At 48.0% G+C, this 21766-nt stretch overlaps 1 protein-coding gene across 2 annotated transcripts in view; it reads right to left on the bottom strand.

The window, feature by feature from the left end:
• Window positions 1-21469, bottom strand: part of DVL1 (dishevelled segment polarity protein 1) — a 51275-nt gene extending 29806 nt beyond the window's left edge. For both annotated transcript variants that reach the window (XM_065738000.1, XM_065738001.1), the window contains exon 1: window positions 21286-21469. In XM_065738000.1, coding sequence (XP_065594072.1) covers window positions 21286-21455 — 170 coding nt within the window. In that variant the 5' untranslated portion in view covers window positions 21456-21469. The remainder of the gene's footprint in view (window positions 1-21285) is intronic.
• Between the last annotated feature and the right edge of the window lie 297 nt (window positions 21470-21766).

Raw genomic sequence — 21766 nt, 5'->3', positions numbered from 1 at the left:
AGCCATCTGTAACTACACTCCACAGAGGCAATTAAGAGTAACCCCACTGAAATCGGAAGACACTGTTTTCATCAGCCCTGAGATTCAGTGAAGCTCTCACACCCGTAAATCCAGAGCTGCAAGCTGTGTGCAGACAGAGGATTTTGGCTTCGCACAGATCTCCAGCCCCAGACTCGAATTCAGACATTACTTTTTGTGTTTCAGAGTCCTGGAGACCCAGTAATGGGACTGGAGAAAAAGATGCTGCAGTTATTTTATCTTGACAGCTGCGTGTTTGGAATGACAGCATCTTCTTTTAAAAGAAATAAAGGTAAGGACACACCACCTCCCTCAACCCACAGCCACGAGCAGAAGGTCTGCTCCAAGCTGTAAGTCACAAAGAAAAAGGACTGGGAAGATGCTGGCTGTGATGTCCTGGGGGTCCTTTAAGGCCTGGCATGTGCAGCAGCTCTTGGGATGTCCCTGCAGCAGGCTGGTCCAGCTGTCCTGATGGAAAGGCACCCACCCCTCAACACACTGCCACGGCATCAGCTTTCCACTGCAGCTAAGGGGAACAACTTCAGATCTGCTGCAACTCGAACTGCTAAATATAGCCTGGAGCTACGAGGCAAGAGGAGGACAGGCTGTAATCCCAGCTTGCTTTGGGTAGCAATGAGCAGTGCCAAGAACATCCAATGCAGCAGCAGCCACTAATTTCAAATATCACTGTACTGCAAATGGTGACTTGCACTGAGGTGGCAGCCCCTCCCAGCTCTCAGGGAGGAAAGGGGTCTGAATGGAGGGAGCCATGTGCTTCAGTCTGAGCAGAACTTTGTAATTGAGGATTAAGAACGCTTCTGGAAACACCCAAACAAGCAGCACAAGGGAGATGAAGCAATGCACCTGATCTCCCAGCAAGAATTATGCAACGGCACTAAGCACATCCCCTGCTCACATACAGCTAAAGCTTCCCTGAAGAAGAGGGGATGCTTGTTTCCTGCTGGCAAGGCTGGATGCACGTGTCCTTGCTCTAGCACATAAAATCTTCAGCTCATCTCAGGTTAGAAGCTACTCGGAGTCAGAGCAAAGAGAGCAACAAACACTATCCAGAGCTCCTTACCATCCAATCTCAGTGAACACAGCCTCAAGAAAGAAAACGTGCAAGAAAGGGTGTGGATGTGCAGGGAAGAGGAGGGGGGAGCTCTCAGAAGCTCACATCCTCTGCTTTTATTTGCCTTAGAGGAGAACTCAGAACTAATTACTAAACGAAACAATCACTGCTGGTAACAGCCCCTCCTTCCTCGTGCTTCCTGGAATTGTGTCTGGATCCTCTGGCACTGCTCCCAGCCTCCCTGCACTAATAGGTGCTTGTGCCTTCAAACCCAGCCTTCACCACCTCCCCACACCTCACCTGCCTCAGCAACAGGCTCACAGCATCACCTCCCTGCTGCCTCCCTCCCTGTAAAAAAGATTTCAGCCCAAGGACCGAGGCTTGTTCAGGCTTAACCTTGCTCTCATCCCTCTGCCAAGCTGTTTGCTGCCTCCAAAAATACGCCGACTCCTTCGTAAGAGCCCCAACCAAACCCCACAGACAATCAGCTATCGATTTGGTTTGACAGCACTGCAGACACCTGCACTGCATCACACACACCTACTGACTTACTGAGACTCACTCAGCTAGCAGATTTTTGCTGCCCACTCACAACAGTGGGGCTGACAAGGCAGCTGCCCTCTGCTCACTGCACACCACGTGCAGGGGGAGCAGGGTGGGACACAGAGCACTGCAAGCACAGACAGCTGAGCTCTGCAGAGCAGCTTTTGCTTTCCTTTGCCAGAAGCACTGCATAAAACCACAGTGTCATTTATCACTCCGGGTTAATAAGTACCATGCCACATCTAATAGGCCTCAGCAGCAGATTAATCTCGTTCTGCCACTCATCAAGTATTTCCCTAACTCTTTCTATCTGTCCTTTATTGATGGGAGATGGAGGAAAGCAGCTTCGTTCACTGTTTGATATTTCTTGCTAGGAGACCCTCAGAGAGCAGGTGAAGTAATTAAGCCATTTGTCCTGTCTCGTTCCCTCTCTCTCTCCAATGACCACAACGAAGGTAAGAGATCATTCAGACGTCAGCTCTTAGCATCATGGACTCACAGAGGTCAGAAGAGAAATCCAGAGATCACCCAGTGCCACATCCCTTCAAGTTCAGAGCATCTCCAGGTATGGAGACTCAGTCTCTTTGGGCAACTTGATGTACAAAGCAGCATTTCTCCAAAGGAGGTGCTTAAAAATCCTAAGTCCACATCTGCAATGAGCTAATAGGAAGGGAAGTTACTTGTAAGATTCTGCTAACTGCTTTGGCAGCCCTGCAAGCTAAGCCCACTCCAAAGCAACCTTTCCTTTGAAGCTCCTGGCTTCTCATGCAGTTTGATGGATGCCTGCACATGGACCAGCAGCCAGAGCTACAGCAGGAGGACTCCACCAGTGCTAGCTGGTGGCTTTGCAGCAGCTCTGCTGACTTCAGCAGCCATAAGGAAGTGTTGTTAAAGCTCTTTTGGAAGAAGCTCTTTCTGAAGTTGTGTCAAATCAACCCCTCTGTTCTGCCTGGCAGCAGTTTTACAATTGTAAAACATCACTTTGTGTATGTAAAAAAAAAAAATACAGCCCTATCTGTTAGCCTCCAAGTATATTAACCATATATGGATATCTTTGAAAGTATATTAAGAAAGAAAAATGTGCATTGGCACCTAATGCAAAAATGCATAAACTCAGCAGCAGAGTTAACTGGGGATGATAAGTCTATCTACAGAAAAAGCTTGTAAATAAAAAGAGAAAGCAACCTCACAGTCCTGAAGCCAACTGTTCTGGCACAGCCTAAATAGAAGATGCACTGCAACATCTTTTGAGCCTCATCAAACACGACCACACAATTTGTCTTTTGCTACTCATTCCATTCCAAAAGGGCTGATCTGAAGGCACACGACATAATGAGAAGTGATATAAAACATATCAACAATCACCGCCTTCACTGAGACTGAGGTCCTCATGCAATAACCCCAAGGCTGTGACTGGGCTGTGTTCAGTGCAAGTATGGGCACAAAGTGCATCACAACTTGGATGGAAAGTCACATTATTCACTATGTTATTTGCATGACTGTATTCTGTCTCACCAGTGATCATGAATCTATTCTTGCAACTGCCCCAAATGACAGACACATATCTCCAGCTCTGCCACTAAGACAAGGAAGTCACAATACAAAGGGATAAGTCAGCAAAATTACAAAGCAAATCCAGATTTCCAAGTCTCAGTCCACCCCCTTAGTTACAAACAAAACACAGTAATTTAACCATCCCCCCATAAGGTTAAACAGGTCTTGAAAACAACCTAGGAAAAACACTGTTAAAGAGAGCCTACTGCCAGCAGAAAGCTGGTTGTGGAATGCCCATTGGAAACAGTTGGCTTGCATTTTGCTTTCCCCAGGGTGCAATTATCTTCAAAACTGCAGAGCAGAATGCTCTCTGAACAGTGGACAACACTCACTCAGTGCCCAGGCAGGGATGCAGCCTGCTGCAAAGCTCTGCAGCTGAAGCCAGCCCACCATCCTGCACGTGGAGAGCCACATCCCAATTCATTGTGGTGCTGCAGTTTCCAACCCAGATGCCCAATCCTGAAGCTGAGAGCTGAAAGGTGAGGCTCATGAAAGCTTCTGGCTTACCATCAACAGCTTCTAGCCCCACTGGTGGGCAGCAGGAGACTGCGGGGCACTTAAGGCTCTTGGCTGCTCCACTACCAGATAAAAACCAATACAATATTCTCGTATAAAGGAAACAGATTTTGGTAACGTGTGTTATATCAACTGTTCTGTGTCACCACGGGGCATGCCAGCAGCTCCAGACCTCTCATTACAACTATTCCATTCATTTTCAATCAAAGTGCACTTGTGGTGTCAGCTGTCAACTGACACAAAACCAAGAAATGCTAAACACACACCAGAGCGAGTCAAGATAAGAACCAACCCTTATTCATCTGTGACATGCTCCTTTTGTGAGCTCCTGAAAGCAGCTCATTATAATAATAAAGCTAAACCAAAAAAATATATATATCCACAAGTGCTAATCAATACCTCACAGAGCAGCAACTTACAGGCATAACTGCTAATGAGGAGTTAATGCCAATCACGTTATCCATATGTGGCTCCAGCACTCCCAGGCTCCTGATACTTGGGAGAGAAAAGCAGCTATTCATGAGTTTATTTAGCATGGTCCCCGTGCAGAAACCTCAAACACTTATTAGAGATAATATCTCCCTCCCCTAGGTTATTTGTCTAGACATGCTTTAATGAAATGGCATAATTCTGGTCATTGAGTGGTGAAAATCATTGCATTTATTCTCATCGGGTCCTTTGGTGTGAGCTGTGTTGTGAGGAGCACCTGCTGCCTGCAGAGCTGCACAGGGGCAGCAAGGCAGAGGTTCCCAGCTCTGTGCTCACCTCCACACCACGTGCAAAGGGACAGACCTCCCACAGCATTACACAGAAGGCTTTGCTAGAGCTGCTGGTCCCTGTGCAGCCCTAACACAAGGATCAATCCAATGCATGACATCCCACTGAGCCCCCGAGGCAGCCCAGGAATGGTACAGTGTAAATCTGCTTTGTGGCTGTTGCAATATGCAGCACGTGGCCTGGATGGTCTCCATGGCCAAAGCATTTTAGGATTGCAGATCACAAGATAAAGTTGTCCTTGTCAGTACCCCCTCCTGAGCCCCTTTCCCCTTAGGAGCAAATACAGCCTCTAACATTTAGGTGGGACTGCAACGCTGTGAGACGAGCTCGGAGCATAATGAGAAGCTGGATCAGACCTCTTCCATTCAAAATTCCACCTACACCTCAACTTCAAAGCAGAACTGTGCCTACGAGTTTGGTCAGGAATTGAAAAAGAGAGCTGCAGTTTGTCACATAATTTAAGTCTTTAGAGGTGTGCCCATACGGGATGGTGATAAGCTACGGCCTTCTAAGTTAGGATGAGACGAGCAAGCACCCCAAAACAGGAATGGATATCTGACTCCGTGCTCACATGAAGGAGTGCCCAGCAGCTGGCAGAGCACCCAATGCAGGAGCTGCTCTCTCAGAGACTGCTGAGAAAAGCAGCGAGATAAAAGCTGTTCAGATTTCATGCATCACAGGGAGGGAACTGAACCTCTTCCATATGCAGAAGGGACAGCGAGCAAAATGCAAAGCTTCCCATTCCAAACCTGCCCAAGCCTCAGTACATTTGACGTCTAAATGAGTATTTGTAGGTTTAAACATAGAATGTGATAGAACCTCTGCTTTAATTTACCAGTAAATAAAGCTTGGAGCATTAGTATGGAAGAGAGGGGAGGAAAACACAGGGCCAATTACTTTATTTATTTAAAGCCCTCTGAAACAAAAAGTAGGCTCTCATTATCCTGGCACCATCCAGAATGAGATAAGCCTTCTGCAGGGAAAACTAGCATCTAAAAGGCAAGATGAAAGGCTCAGAGCAGCTGCAGGACGTGGCAGAGCACTGCAGCACTGACGACGCCGGGTCCTTCTGAGCTGGGTTAGCACTGCAGCTCCAGAGAGGAATTTCATCAGGAACTGAATGAGAAGAAAAAAGAAAAGCAAGAAATAATTCACCCAGGGGAAGTCCACCATTTCAGTTTGTAGCCAGAAGACCCTCTTGCCTTTATTGTCTTGATTTCAATTAAGAATTTAAATATAAAAGCTCCGCCAAGAAGACTGCTAGGGCATTTGGAAGTGCCTGTCTGTCAGCTTGTGGATGGAGTGGCTCATTTCTCCAGGCTAGAGGACGTGCCCAACCCTCAGACACAAAGCAGAACAACAAAACATCTCCTCCAAATCCCATTTGAGAAGAAAAAAAAGCTGCTGCCATATCAGGTTGAAACTAATGAGAAGAGCCCAGATTCCTATTGCAGCACTCGCAAGCACCAAAATCCCATTTGCCAGCTGAGCCACAACCTGCAGCTCACAGCAGTTTTTCACAGGTCAGACTTCCAGTGGGCTCAACATGAACAGGAACGTGGTGTTAGGTGAAGTGCTGAGTCTGATCCTGCTGCAGCTTTTGCTACAAACCCATAAGAAGTCGCTGAACAGCTCCAACTCTGCCAACCCACACCATTAAACTTGAAAAGCTTCTTGAGCTGTCCAGCTGCTATTTCTGCACAAGGATACAGGCAGCATCCCTCAGAGTAAAGCTCCACTTGGCCATTCCTGCATTCTGAGCACAGCACAGTTTAGCTGAGCCAGATAAGGGCAGCCCTGGTCCCTGCAGTGCTGGGATCCACTCTGCTGTGGCAAAGTCCTATCACTGCTACCCTCACCAGCAGTCACCAACCAGCAGAGGAGCTACAGGTCCCCACTACAAGCTGAAAGGAATCCACCTTGTGCCTCTTCACAAAATCAATGTCATTCATTGCAGTTTAACCAAAGGCTCTTCATTTTTAGACCCAAGTGATCATGCACCACTCAACAATCCCTTCGCTCAACGCCATAGGGGAGGATCAGCCATTGCCCATGACCCACCAAGAGCTCCAAGACACTTTGGAACAAGAGCCACCTTCATGCAGTCCTCATTTTGGCACATCCATCCGATTATGACATGGAACACTGAGCTTACTGGATCTGTCCAAGCATCCCATGTTCATTGGAGAGCCCCATGGAGTCACTCATGTAATCTGTCAAACTATCACTGTGCCTATAAATATCTTTAAGCTGGCAATTCTGGACAAATAACTCGTAATAAAATGCAATTAATTGTTCAGAGCTTTACACAAGTCAATACAGTTGAAACATCTTCATATCTCTCTTCCTTCCATAGCATGCTCACCTTGCTGTCAGCAAGTATCAAAGCTGTGGCTCTCAAGGGCAGACTTCTCTAACTCCTCAGCTCTGCTGTTAGCTCTGTGTAGTTATTAAAAAGATCAGTAAAGTGGTCAGTGCAAAACACACCTCAAAGTACAGATGTCTGACAACGGTTCATGTGGTAACACAGAGCTTAAAGGGAAAAGAAGGATCCATTATAAGCTACATTCACGTAATGCCATGAGTGTTTGTACATGGTCTATTTGTGTGCCATTACAAAGCCAATTCCTGATCTGTATGGCATTGCTCCAAAGAAATCCAACTCAATCTGCTGCTGGGAGCTCACAGTGTCCCACTCACCAAAGGACAGCAGGCAGGGAGCATTGGCATCAGCTTGGAAGTCAGATAAATCCCTGCTGCCATCACTTCCAGAAGCCACCACGGTAATGGGAGAAAACAATCAGAGCAGCAAGTTTCTGACAGCTAAAAAGGACAGATTTTGCTTAATTGGAAGCAGTACATTTTCTTGGAAGGTGAGTGACAGACCCAAGGTTGTCAGAGCCAGTCGTGTCCAGAGGACACATTTGGGCACAGTCACCCTGTCCGTGATTATGATTTCTACTTGCTCATTTCCCATTAATTTCTCTTTTATTGAATGACAAAAACCAAGACCTTTATTTTAAAAAGATTACTGCTACGCCTCCATGGATTTCTCCTCTCTCTGCCATTTTGCCACCCTGTGTCAATGGATTCCTATTTAGTGCATCAACAAAAACTTTACAGTTCCCAAGAGATGTCTGTACTAGCTCTGGGGAACAGAGCAACACAATGATCCTGCTCCCAAACACACCAAGCTGTACTTCAATCTCAATTCCCAAGACTGCCCTCACCCAGCTGAAAAGCTTTCCTACTGCAAACAACAGCACAGTGCAACTTCTTTAGCCACCAGCTGAAAAACCTGGCGTGTCAACTGCCTCCAACAGCTTCATTACACGCTCACACCTATCACATCAGTGTCACCGCCGTCATTACAGCAGTCTGAAAAAGCTAGCAGCAAATAGGAGCCAATTAAGAGCCCAGCCCAGGGAACAGGGCCTTCCCAGCATCTCAGTTGAGATGCAGAGCCTCGCAGGGCCGAGGTTTCACGTGCATAACCCAAATGAAGAGCACACAGCCAGAAGGTCCACTGTGTTCAGGGATGGCAGTGCCACCACAGAAGCAATTCTCCTAAAGGAAGCTCACAGGGCTGAGGGCAACAGCAGCAGGATAAGAGTAACATTCAACTCTTTGCTTTCCACCCTAAGAAGGGAGCACTTGTCTGCTCCTGGGGATCCTGCAGGCTGAGGCCATGAGCAGCTGGGGATGCTCCCAATAAGAGCCCACCGAGGAGCAGCCACCCTAAGCCATGGGGAAAGGCCCATCAGCACTGCCTGGTTTGGGAAGCACAAACTGCAGCCAGTCTGGCATTGAAAATGCAAAGCTGCCCTGCAGCACAGGATAATTCACAGAAGCATTATCTTCAATTCGCTGGCTTACTGTTAATTTGGACTGAGCGGGGGGGAGAGGGGGGGAAAAGTGTGTTAACAAAGACAAAAATAAGCAGATGACAAATATGCTCATTAACCACATTGATTAAGAGATGTATGTAAAAAAGAAAAAAAATCATAAGGAGGGAGGGGGGGATGAAAAGCGGGATGTGAAAGAAGCAGGAGCTGGAATAACACAGCTAATGTCAACCACGAAACGCAACCCCTGCTGGGACAACCTGAAAGACAGAAGAGGCAGGCTTTTCTGCATTAACTATTTGATTGCTCTACTTCGGAGGCATCTATCCAATATCACATGGGGAGCAGGACTCCCAGCCACCCTACGGATCACTCTTGTGAGCTCAAGACCTGAAATAGCACTGAGAACAACAAATAAGAATCACTCTGCTTTGGAAACCATTGATTCAGAGCTGATGAGGACAAGCTGCATGAGATACTGCAGAGCAAACCAGGCGCCCACTGTCAGAAGTCCAGCACAAGCTATAGGCCCACTATTTAGTTTACCTTTATTCCAAACACTCAAAGCTCTCTGGAAGTCACACTCTGCACCATTTGGGCTTTGCTTTCTAGTCCCACCAAAGTCAATGAGGGTTTTTGCACTGTCTAAACAAGGAACTTGTCGAGCACGTCTACAAGCATCACACTTGTGTGACAACCCATAACAACCACACACCCCCACCACCTTTCCCTATGCCATTAGGGATCCTGCCTCTCCCTTGGATGAGCAGCTCTGCATCTCCACTTAAAGCAGCACAGCCTCCTCCATATTCATGTTTTCTCTGCTTCCTGCAGCACCTGCATCCTGCCATCACCTGCTGCCACTGTGCAGCTCCTTCTCCTGCTAAGAGCAAGATGTAATTAGTGTCAGACGCTTCTTTGCATCTCCCTCTCCTAATAAGGACAAATGTTGTCATACATCCTCTCTGCCTCCTCCGCCCTGCACTCAGCAGTCTCCAGGCTCATTTAGTTTTGTTCCATTTACCGTTATCTTTTATTCAGTTTTTGTCAGTTTGGCTCTATAACCAAAATAGGTCAGATACAGCAACGAGAAATAAACACATCGACAGCAGCCCCAAAAGTCTCTGCGTTGGCAAATTATTACCCTCTTTCCTATAATTTTAAGGATTCCAACACAACAGTAAATTCAGCAGAGGGTATTACCCAAATAGAGGTGGAAGGATCATGGAGCTGCTCACTGCAAAGTAATGGGTGGGGATGGGAGGGAGAGCCCCTGCCACCCAGCAAAACAAAAGGAAAGAAATCTGATAAAGTACCTTGAGTTGTACTGTATGCTTCTGTGCATGCAAACTCTCAGTGCTTGGGTCTGTTGGCAGCAAGATTCAGCTTACTGAGAAGGTCTTACAAATGGGAACTGAAACTCAAAAGGTAAAACTTTGTATTTACAATTTCCCAGGCACGTAATCGTAATGTGTTTGAAGTCTCCTCCAGAGGTACAACTTGTGCATAAATTACATGAGGCACAAGTTTAACGGGTTGCAATATCAGGGGCTCAAGGTCAAATTCAGAGGAGTTGGAAGAGAAAAAAATGGAAGTGAGAAAATAAGTGAGAAAAAGGAAGTCAGACCTCAAATCCCAAACCAGGGCTGCAGTCCATGAAGCCATTCCTCTCTTCACATCGCAAAGGGAAGAAGAAAGGAAGGAGACAAGGTGGTTTGTTCACAGGAACAAAGCACACTCTATGGACAGAAGCTTGTGAAAGTTTCAGCTGCAGCCACACCAGGCTGGTGACAGACCCTATAGAAATGACTGGGCTCTTAACCTGCCAGTTTAGGGTGCAGGCAGGGCACAGAAGAAGGAACTCGAGCATTAAGGTCAGCTTGGTATTTCCAAAAGAGCTATCTTAAGTCATGGAAACAGCTGCATAAGAATAGATGGTGAATTACTGTCCTGGAAAAACTTCACAGCTCCACTGCGAAGAGTCAACGCAGTTTCTGAAGGGAGATTCACAACTGTCCAAACAGGTTTACTGCTGGTTCATGGTGCTAACCAGGAACAAAAACAATGCACAAGCTGTTTCCCAGTATGCACAGTTTAGCCTTCTAGATTCCCTCCTTGGCTAGGATACCTGCAGTATATCAATTCTGATACAACAGCCTTCCGAGTTTTCCTTCTCTTCAGTCCTGTAGAGTGTAAAGAAATGCAATCACCTCCTCTGGTTAGAAATGCTTATGGAAGCAAGCACTGAAAGATATCCTGGGCTCAACAAAGGGAGGTCCTGCAGCCCCAGGCTGGCACATGCAGAGATTCCTCACTCCACTGCCCACCCAGAAATGCTGCTGGGTGCTATCAGCATGCAGTACTCCACCGTCTGCAGCAATGCTCATCTGCACTGCAGGAACTTCCATGGAAACCCACCAAAGCAGCACATGGTACTCACCACTGAGACATCTCCCACTGCACCACCAGCTGCAAAGGGAAACGTGATGAACGTGTGCATTCTGCTGGGGGATGAGGGCTTTCCGAGTACACGTTCCCATATGCTGTGGTGCAGTTGGCTTGCTCTCCTTGCAGAGCAGATGGCAGCTCCTGGACACACAACGCTGGCAGAGGCAGACAGCAGCATCCATGGGTCACACAACCCACACCCAGAGGGCTGGGACACTAATTTAGAGCAGCAGCAGAGCAGAGACACGTCTGCTTTGTCTCCCTTTCTAATCATCTGTATCCCTACTATTGAAACCAACAAGTAAGAATCAGTGGACACATTGAATCAAAGCATTTTTCCCCATCACTTTGTACTTTTTAACTACAGCTCCAAGGTTTCATTGGAAGAAAGAAAGAAATAGCAGCTCCATCCCTTTATGATCACCTCCTGCCAACTGCAGGCGGGGAACCAGCAGCAAGAAGGCCTTCTGTGCTTTAAAAGCAAACCAAAGCTAACATTTTGTTTTGCAGCAGGCCACGAGGCAACCCACCAGTGATGATCAGTGCCCCTCTGCAGACATTCTGATAATTAACGGAGTATTTTGAGCATCCAGTTATGGAATAACATAATACTTCATTGTTCTGTGGGTAAGGACTGCCACAGGATGCTTATTAGGATGGAAGATGATTGCCTATTTTGCTACCATGGGGGAATGCTATAATGCCAGTAAGGTACCTAACAGCAACCCACACTTTTGTTATGAGTAACGTTCCCCCAGGTTCAAGCAATACACAAACAAAGCACACACAGCTCAGACCTCAGAACCAGCGACTGTGAAGAGAAAAAGCAAAGTGGGAGAGACAAGAGAAAACAAAACATCACTTCTCCCCCCACCCCACCCATGAACGAGGCTGGGTGTGAGCAGCTATGCTCTGCACTTGCTAACTGCCCTTCAGTGTACGAAAAGCTGCAGCCAAATGCTGTTTCCCTGGGCAGGCAGGAGGCAATGAATGACCCTGACAGCCACGCTCTCCCCAGGCAGCTCACAGCAAACTATGTGCAGAACTCAGCATCCTCAGAAGCCCCTCCTCACAGAGGGCTGAGCTGTGAGCCCCCCCAAGTGACTCAGCACTGCAATCTTCTGGATCAATGGATTTTCATCCCTGGCACATAATGCCTTGAATGAATGAGCCTCTTGCTCCCATGAAATCCATCGATGTGCACAGACATAAGCAGCTGCTGGGGCTTGTGCTCGCCTCTATTTAAGTGGCAGACATCACAGCCTGAAAGTTCTTGAGACAGTGAGAAAAGCTGAGGTGTTTTAGTGTGATGGAAATAGAAATACAGTCAAAACCACCTATGGTAAGCACTTCTTATCGCTCCCTTTGCGATATTTTAGATATCTACATGCCAGAATGTCTTTGCAAAAGATTTCCACAGCATATCATCTAACCAAGGCCAGAGAAATAACCAAAACCCATCATTATTTCCTGAAGTAACCCTCATTTCAGTGGCTTACACTCAACATGGAGATAACCCACAACAGAACCATGGGGCAGATATTTAGGTCATTCCTTCCTGAAGCACTGTAAATTCCTCTGTGTTTGCTCAGCAGCTTGTCTCAGGCAATTAAACTCCACAGCAGACATGGGAGGACCAAGTTCCAGCAGCCTGCACTGAGAGCTGGGACCCCAAAGCAGCATCAGCAAAAATCACCAGTCATGCCCTTCCCCAACATACTCATTAAACCATCAGTTGGTGCTTAATTAATTTAGAAAATGCCATTCTGCTGGCAGCCCAACCCAAATGCCCTTTGCTAAAAGGCAAGCAGTAAGTAGGTGGAAAAAGCACAGCTATACATCAAAGGTTTTCTGTGTGACATACAGTTAAAAACTTCTCTCAGCTCTGACAATGAAGGGAGCTGAAGGCCAGAGGAAAATCCAGAGCTGCATGCCTATACCATCTCTCCCTGCTCTCTACCTCAGCAGTGATATTCCTGACACCATTTGGCATTTTGCAATTCAGAAAGGAGTATTTTTTCACTACACTACATCCCCAGACACGCACACAGAGGACAAAGCAACTGGAAAATAATATCCTGCAAAATAAAGATGGTTACAGATAGAAGCAGCAAGGATGACTAATGTGGCTTATGTGTTTTCTCACTGCACTGTACTTCCACTAGGAAAGACAGTTTCCTTCCAGAAACTGATGAAAATTTCAGTCCAAACATTCCACCTCAGGGTTATTCTCATTTTTGGACAAGAAAGAAAAAATTAATACCCAAAAGGGTCTCCTCAGGAGATGACTTGTGAGTCCAAGAGCTGCATCCAGCTATCTGGACAGCAGACCTGACCTCTTCATATTTTGCTCCGGGAGAGGTTCACCCATCTGCCAATTTTTGGAGGGTGTGTAAGGAGAGGAATGTTTGTTCTTGTACAATCTGCAAGTAAAAGGAGGTCAGGAAGCAGTAGGAGCTGCCATGAACTCAGAGAAATCACGTTACTACCAACAGATGCTCCCTCCTTTGTGCCTTCTCAGTTCTGCTTTCTCACCAGGTCTGCTGTGCCCAGGAAAGGCCTGATCCACAGGGCTGCAATCTGCACCCTGAACAACACACACTTCATCTTGGAGAACTGAAGACAGAGACTGAGTGCTGCTCTATCGGGAAGGACACTTCCAAATATTTCGTTATCAACACCATGCCCTTCAGTGGATAGTTGATTCAATTAATGTTCAGCTTACCATTGTCTCCGTGAGCTCAGCTAACAATGCAGGCCAATTTAAAAGCAGCACTGCCAGCATTCACTGCTCAACCTTTGAACAAAAAGAAAAATGAGGCCAAAAAAAACCAACCACCTGTCTTGAGACTTCCAACCAAGACCCTGTTCGTGAATGGTGAGATGTTTGGGAATGGTTCTCCTCTAACATCCCTGAAAAGAGAATCAGACCTACCCTGAGTGATTATGAAAAAACAACACGTTTTGCTGGGACAGGAAAAACAGCAAGTTGAATCATCTGCCCAGAGCCACTACCACAGCCAAGTGAATGAAAGCAGATACAGATTAAACAAACACTAGAAGTGATATCAGAGATTGTTGAGAACGCTCTGCTCCCCCTTCTCATTTTCCCCACCCACCCACCCAGTTTATCTTATCTGAAAGCAGTTGGTACTTTGGATCTGGGGCTGCAACCCTGCAAAACTCTAAGCAAACAGCTGTGCTTAAACTAGACCTAAGTGTGTTTTTCTCATTAGCTACACATAGAGATCTCAAACTGCTGGCGATGGAAGGCTCAGTACTGACATTTACTCCAGGCAGCCAGAGCAGAGGATTCATTTACAGATCAACACCAGCTTAATTACTCACCCCCATGGTATTCCATAATATCACAATCAAAGCACAGAAAGCAGACATTTAGCAGAACACGAGGCTGCTTCCTTTACATGTAACACAACCAAAGAAAAGATATGCTCCTCGATACGGCAAGTAATTACCTGATAAACTGCACCAGAAAAGATTGCTGCTTGGCACAGCGTGGCTTTAGGAAATAACACGAATTCGAGTTCTCTTTGGGTCCTTGCAGCTCCGTGCTGCTCCTCCTCCCATGAAGACAGAAACAAAACCCTTGGCTTCACTCAAGAAGTTTAACACCCATACCTTCGCTTCCCGCTCTTCCTTTCTTCCCAAAGGAAACCCTGAAATCTCAGCATTTTAAGCAAACAAAAGCCAGACACTAAGCTGCAGCAATACACAGTAAGGCCACATAAACACCTGCTAAGAAAGGGGATCAGGGTTTCGTGGCTTTAAGACACTTGGCCTTCACTGGCTTCAAGCAGGACTGGATATCAGCACCTCCTACACCACTCCACATTTCAAGGATAACGCTGCTCCTTTCCAGCTTCCCTTAAACACAGAGAGAAAAGACCCACCTCTGTGCTGCTCAACTTGTAAGCACTTCAAATCATAACAAGCTCGCCCTTTTGCAAACACCCTTTTGGAGGTGCCATCTTCTGAATGTAAGCTGCAGTTTCCCCCTTTCCCAAGGCAGGTGACCGGGCTGTAAGCACAACTCCTGCTGCCATTGCAAGCACTTCTCCTACACGTTTCCCCTGAAGATGTTCAAACTGGACTGTGCATTTGCACCTATTGCTCTTTATGGTTAATCCCTCCACTCTGAACATGGGTCTCCTCCCGGTGCTGACTACAGCAATGATAATCAATTAAAACAAACACTACTTAATAAATCCCATTTAATTCAACCCACTTCACAGACACATTCCCATTAGCAAGCTCATAGATAAGGTGCCAAACCCGTGTCCTATAGAGCTGCTTGATGCTTCCAGCAGCAGTGCAGTCTCTGTGCACACACTGAAGCCTGAGCTCTGGAAAAAAAGAGCTGTGCACTCTCTTTGGGGAGGTGTTCATTAAATGAACAGTAGTAAACTTGTTTTTCTCACTTGTCCCGCTGCTGATCACTAGCCACAGGAAGCAGACCAAACCTGATGCAACTCTCTTTTTCATAGCATTAGCTTTTAATAAATGTAACACACTCCACCCTCAGAGCAGAGCAGTCCTCAGGTCCCAGCAGAAAGAGTGGCTGCTTGAAGAATTTAGATTACATTACAGCTGGGACTTTAAAATAAGCAGTGGTTTGTACTGTAGACGGCTATCAGCATCAGCTCGGCGAAATACACGTAAGCTAACCTAGTGTGGTTAAAAACCATGGCCTTTGGGGTCTGTTAGCATGGTATTCATACACATCTTTCTTACCTGTACTACAATAGTGCTTTCTGATGCCAGCAAACAGCAAAGCTGCCCTGACTACATCACACACAGCAGCTGCCCGAGTGTGACCTTAAACAACTTGCACTATTATGCAACCCCTCCTTCCTCCTACAGACCTTCTCCTCCCTCCTAGCCCACAGATCAGTAAACGTGGCCAAAAAGGGGACAGGGAAGAAAAAAAATCCCTCAAAGGATGCCATTTGCTGCTCCATCTGTTCAAACACATTTGCCATCCAAAAGATATTCTCAGTAGATATGCCACAGGCACGTGCAAAGTCATATACGGTAAATTATGTGACTGCGCTGCCAGTGGAAGCCCCAACCCTTCTTAACTGTGTCCCAGTAAACTGCTGTGCTTTTTTTCCAGTCTGACTGTACCTCAGATGTCCCCAAGCATCTACTGATAAAACAGTGTGAGATAAGGGGACAAAACGCAGAGGGTTAACCCTGAAAGGACAGATATCATCACGAAACCTGGTTTTGTTAGCTCTACCTCCACAGAGCTGCCTCCTTACTAACCCCCCCTCTTCCCTCGATAACACTGAGGGTAAAAGAGGCTCAGAAGACAGAGGTGCACGTGGGAAATCAAGCACACAGATGGAGATGCTACATGGCTGTGTTGTAAAGACATCCTTACTTGTATCTCAAGACCAAACGTCCATGGCACAGCACAGCACCTCTCACCTGCTCATCCACCCTCACATCACTCAGGTTGGTAACCTGGCCATGGCCTTCAACTGGGCAGCAAATCCTTCTGTCACTGAGCTGCAAAGATCACTTTCCCAGCCTGTTATTTTTAGCACGAGTCCATCAGCTCCGTATTTTCTAATGCAAACGTGCACTGCTTGCCTTCTTTTCATCCTGTTTCAAACAAGATAATCTCCTACCTGCAGCTGACCTGTAATACAGCCTGTCACCAGCTCGCTCACTCTTCCAACACAGGCACACACCTCTCCATGCTGTTCTTTGGTCTTCAGAGGATCCCTTTAAAAACACTAGCAAAAATTCCTCATTAAAACCTCCATTGCAAGAGTGCACCTAAAAGGCAAAACCCGACCTGTGAGGCACTTCTGAACCTGAACCAGTGGGGAAAACAGTTGTCCAAGCTCACAGCTCAGCCCCAAAGCCCTCAGGAGTGCGGCTCAGGGCTGCAGCAGCTGATGGCCACAGAACATCACACCTGTGCCCAATGCTCCTTTGCTTTCCTGGTTATGTTTCATGAGTGCAGAGTATATATAGGATTTTTTTTTCCAGTGTCTTGTCTCAAGAAGCTTTCCCAATGATTAAATTATTCTAGATCTATGCCGTCAGACAGCTCTCACTTGAGACTCCTGTTTCTCAGTCAGGACTCCCTTAAGGGCAAGGTAAAAACAGATTTCAGTCCCAACCCAGGCTGGATTCCTACTGCTTTCAATCACAACCACTTGCTAGTTTTCAAGGCACCGAGCACCAAGAAAAGCAATTTCTGCACAAGAAACAGCTGCACCTAAAAGCACACTTCGAAAGGAAGTTCTTTTGCTGATGCCAAAGGAGTGCCTAAAAAGCCACTCCTCAAAGTGCTCCCTGAAGAAGCACAACGAAAAGAATATTAGTTCACACAATGGAAAGAATGAGGACTTGAACCTCACCCAGGAGGATGGCAGCACACACTTCCCCTGGAATCTGATGGATGGAGATTGCAGAGTGCTGGAGCAGCTCGCTCTGCCCAGCAGCACCAGGGTCACACTCACAGCACAGCATCCCACACTGACTACGGATGGGACAGCAGGATGAAGCCTCCGAGCACGCAGAATTAAAACTCATGGGAAGGCTTGAATAATATGCACTTATAGATTCGTATTTCTGGAAGTTAATGATGGCGTATAACAGCACTATTAAGAAAAGCTCTGAAAATGCCAAATATTTACGAGCAAGGCAGATCAGCATTTCTATTATGGGATCTGTCACACGGATTCATCATGAATCACTTGGATCCTACACAGTTTATGCAGCTGTCAGAGCTGCAGTCACAGCAGCCCCGGTGCCACAAACCATAGCCTTCTTTCCAGATGCATCCATTATCTGCCATTTTTCAATCATCAAAGAATCAACCCAATTGCATTATACATCATTACAAGGACACACAGCAGTAACCTCAGAATCAACAGTTTCAGTGGTAGGAAGTGACCTCTGATCTCCTTCCCTGGAAGAAAGGGAGCACCAAAAGCAGCCGACAGCAGCACTCCCTGCCCATAAACACAGATCACAAATAGCCCCTTCTCTGAATTTCCCTCTTGGTAGATACTGCCACATCAACGAGTCCAATCCTGTGACATCCCAGCTGAGCTTCCCACTCATGAGAGCAAAAATAGAAACTACAAAGCACTTCCAGGGGTCAAGTCCAAGTGAGAACACAGCTAACCACCCTGCATCTCAAGTGGGACATTATGGATAGAGTGCACGGGGAAGCCTGGGCTTGCAGAACACAGACAGGTCCATCCCCTCAAGAGGAAGCACAGGAATCAGAACAGAAAATGAAACGGGATGGGAAGATGTCTTCCTACCAAAGAAACACCACCAAGAAAGTCAAGAGAAAAGTTGCACACGAGATCTATTTTCTACAGCTTTACCATGCAACATTAAGGCTGCAAGGCACAGAGCAACTGAAGTCAGGAGGAAATCTGCCACTCCTGCAGCTTTCCCCTCTGCACCTTCCAAGGAGGGGAACTGGAAGCAGCCCAGCACGGGTACTCACCGCTGCTTTGCTGTCACAGCACAGCCTGACATGGCTCCACATCCAGCAACACTACCTCCCACCACTGGAAACAATTCATCACAATCCACTGTTTCTGAACACAGTTATTTATTGCATTATTTCAGGATCCAGGAAAGGCCAGGCTTTAATTACAACAACATGTGCAGCGTTGCTTCCCAATCACTGGCTTCTCAAGGAGGCTCTGCTTCTCCAGGAAAACATTTGCTTCCCTAACACAGGGATGACTTTTCGCTCCATATTGGGATCTCCCTGTGCCAAATCTCTGTGCAAACAGTGCATGGTGACACGAGGGACAGGCGACGAGAGCACTGAAAACCAAAATGTCACTGGAGCTTAAGTGCCACTTACAGAACACACTGAAAAAAGCTTCTTCGGAGGGCGTCTGAGAGCACATAAGGCAGAAATTAGATATACAGTGCTCTTATGGTTAGTGGTGGCTGCAGCTATAATTACCCACTCACAACAATAAGAAAGTCGGCTTGCAGATAAGATCAAGAGGAAAGCCCAAACTTGCCATTAACACTTGCTGAGACTGATACTAGATTTCTCCTAATTCTCTAATTTCCACAGGTAATTACAATTATCAGAGCAACAGGAGTTTGGCTGACAAGTGAAACTGAGACCAAAATGTGACCAACAGCTTTCAGAGGCACGGGTTACCTCCAGCTGCTGGAGATGATGGGTTCCTGCCTCCTGCCCCACAGAGCCTTAACCCACACTGCCGTGTACTGGAATACTCACAAAGACAGGATCACATCAGCCTTGGTCATCCTGAGGGCAGAGCAGCCAGTTTTCACAGGGATTAGAGATGAGCTCATCATAAGATGATGCTCTAAGGTACTGAAAAGGTGACAAGCAGCAGGAAGAAGAAAAAGAAAGTGCTGCTCGCTCTTAGGATATCCTAAACCCTGAATACATCCAACAGCCACAGAAGGAGACAGAGCTGTGCTGTGGTTGTGAAACAGTGCATCAGCTTTTTTTATTACAAATCCAATTCTCCTTTGGTTCATAGCTCAGCTGTAAGAATTCTGCTGGAAGCCAAAAGGCAGCTGGAGATGTCAGTGGGTACATCAGTCAGGTCCACACACCGTCCCAACCCAGGCCTTGTGTGCACCTCTACCTCCAGAGAATCCATGCTAATGTAGACAACTAAAGTACAACTTACTTCTACATTCTACAATTAGGAATTAGTAATATAAGGTCACACACGGGTTCTTTGGAAGCCCATACTCCTGTATGAGCCACGAGGTCCAGCACAGACCTCAGGGATGTACCCCTCAGGCACACATCCAGCTGCCAGCATCTTATGGGGGTCCTCCAACCCTTCTTAGCCCAACAGTTGCAAATCTCTATTTGCTGCTGAACTGGTTCACGTGCAGTTTCACACTACCTGACCACATCGCAGTCCACAGTCATCCTCCTCCCCACTGTCCCTGGACATGGCACTGATGGACAAAGTTCAGTGGGCAGTGGGTTGGAGTTGGATTTGATGATTTTAGTGTTCATTTCCAGCCTTAATAATTACACGATTCCTCGCAAACAAGTCCCTGTATTGCACGGTGTAATGCTATGAGATGGAAAGCACCACGATAACAGTGGGGAGGCAAAGTCTTTGGCTACAGCAAACAAGAATGAGCACAAACACTGCAGCCACAGAAATGAAGGAAAGGAGCTGCTTAACTCCAGAAGGAAACCTCTATGTTCCTGATGCCTACAAGAAATCCCCTTGCCTCCACTGCCAGCCTTTAAATGAGGGCTGGGAAGGGCTGCATCCCGGCTCCAGTCCTTCAGGGCACTCAGCTACATTGCATGCTCCTGAGCTCCCCTGGGCTGGCCCTGCCTTCCCACCAGGTGCTCCATCCCTGCTTCAGGCTGTGACTGAGCATTTCCTCTACACAGGGCTGGTTGCGTTTGAGACCACCGTTCAAAGGACAGAAGCAGAATTTACACGTGCTGAGCCTAACCACCCCTTCACAGCTCTTCATCCTCCACCAACCCCATTTCTAGGGCAAGGCAAGGAGAACAAGAGGCTGCACCACAAACACGCAGAGCCAGGCTTCCTAAGCCCGCTACAGAGGATACATCCCCATCACTTGAGGGTTGGGGGGGGGGGGGTGAAGGAGAAAAGATTACGAATAGGCATTTTCAAAGGCCGTATTTTGAAAACAAACAGCTCGTATTGTTGTTTCCCAAAAACGTGTTTTCACAATCCGGAACAGCAGCAAGTCAGCTAGCTTAACGAACTGCCACATCAGAAAAGACGTGTCAACAAACAACATCCACACTCCATCGCTTGTCAAACAGAGCAGCGCTATCTTCGGGTCTCGGGGATAAGAATAAGCCTGTAATGGGGCGCTGAGGGTGACGTGCTTCGCCACACAACACTGTCACCCCCAATCCCACTGTTATTCGGGGTCAGGGCTGTGTTAGTAATCCGCAGCCCCGCTCTCTCCTGCTGGCGAGGCGTTTTAAGTGTGTAAAAACGGCCGCGCTGACGACGACGGACACGAGTACAAAGAGATACGCAGCGAAAGGATTCATCCGTTTTGAAAGTTACCGTCTGGCGAGCTGTCAGCCGGCTTTTTATTGGTTTCCTTTATCGTACATAAGGCCGGCGGCCACAAACACCGCCCGAGCGGCACCGGGGCTCTGACAGCCGCCGGTGAACGGGGACGGCAGCACAACCCCGGCACCTCGGGAGGAGGATTACCAACCCGCAGCCCGGCTCCGATCGGCCGGGGCCGGGCGGGGAGCTGTCAGCGCCGGGGCCGCCATGTTAGCGGCCGCCGCTCCGCCGGTGCCGGCGGGGCCTAACGCCCGGCGGGTGCCGCAGTGCCCGGACCGCGCTCCCCAGAGCAGGTGCTCCCCCACACCCGGGGCCGGGCAGCAGAGAGCGGCCCGCGGCTGTCAGCGGGGACCGGGGGGGGAGGGGGGAGGGGGGTTAGGGTTAGGGGGTTAGGCGCCGGTGCCGCTCGGGGCGGTGAGCTCACCCGAAATCCTGGTCCATGGATTTGAAGAAGAATTTGTAGCTGTGCACGGGCCGGTTGCTGAGGACATTTTTAAAATCGGCCAAAGTGACTTTTTCCGGAGGGACGGGCAGCTTCACCAGATAAGGGGTTTCCTCTTCGTCGATGTGATAGATGATTTTAGTCTCCGCCATGGGACCGGGGCAGGGCGGGGAAGGGAGAAGGGGAGGGGGGGGGGGGGGGGAGGTTGGGACGAGCAGAGCGCTGCGGGGACGCGGCCCGGGGCTCCGCTCAGCACCTCCAGCCCGCGGCCGCCCCGCACAGGAAGGCAGCTCGCAGCGCCCGGCCGCCGCCGCGCGGGGGTTCCTCGGCCGGGATTTCGCTCCCTGCACTGCTCTCTAGCTGCCCGACCCGGGAACGGCAGCCCTTCGCCGCCGCCTCCCGCCCCGCGCACATCCTCCCGCCGCCGCTCGCCGCCGCGCTGGGCAGCGGGGCCGCCGCGGCA

The sequence above is a fragment of the Cyrtonyx montezumae genome, unplaced genomic scaffold (genome assembly GCF_038088225.1).
Source record: "Cyrtonyx montezumae isolate F1298 unplaced genomic scaffold, pur_monq_1.0 scaffold_21, whole genome shotgun sequence".
Classification (NCBI taxonomy): Eukaryota; Metazoa; Chordata; class Aves; order Galliformes; family Odontophoridae; genus Cyrtonyx; species Cyrtonyx montezumae.
Note: the sequence above shows the minus strand (reverse complement) of the source record. Positions and strands in the feature narration are given on the sequence as shown.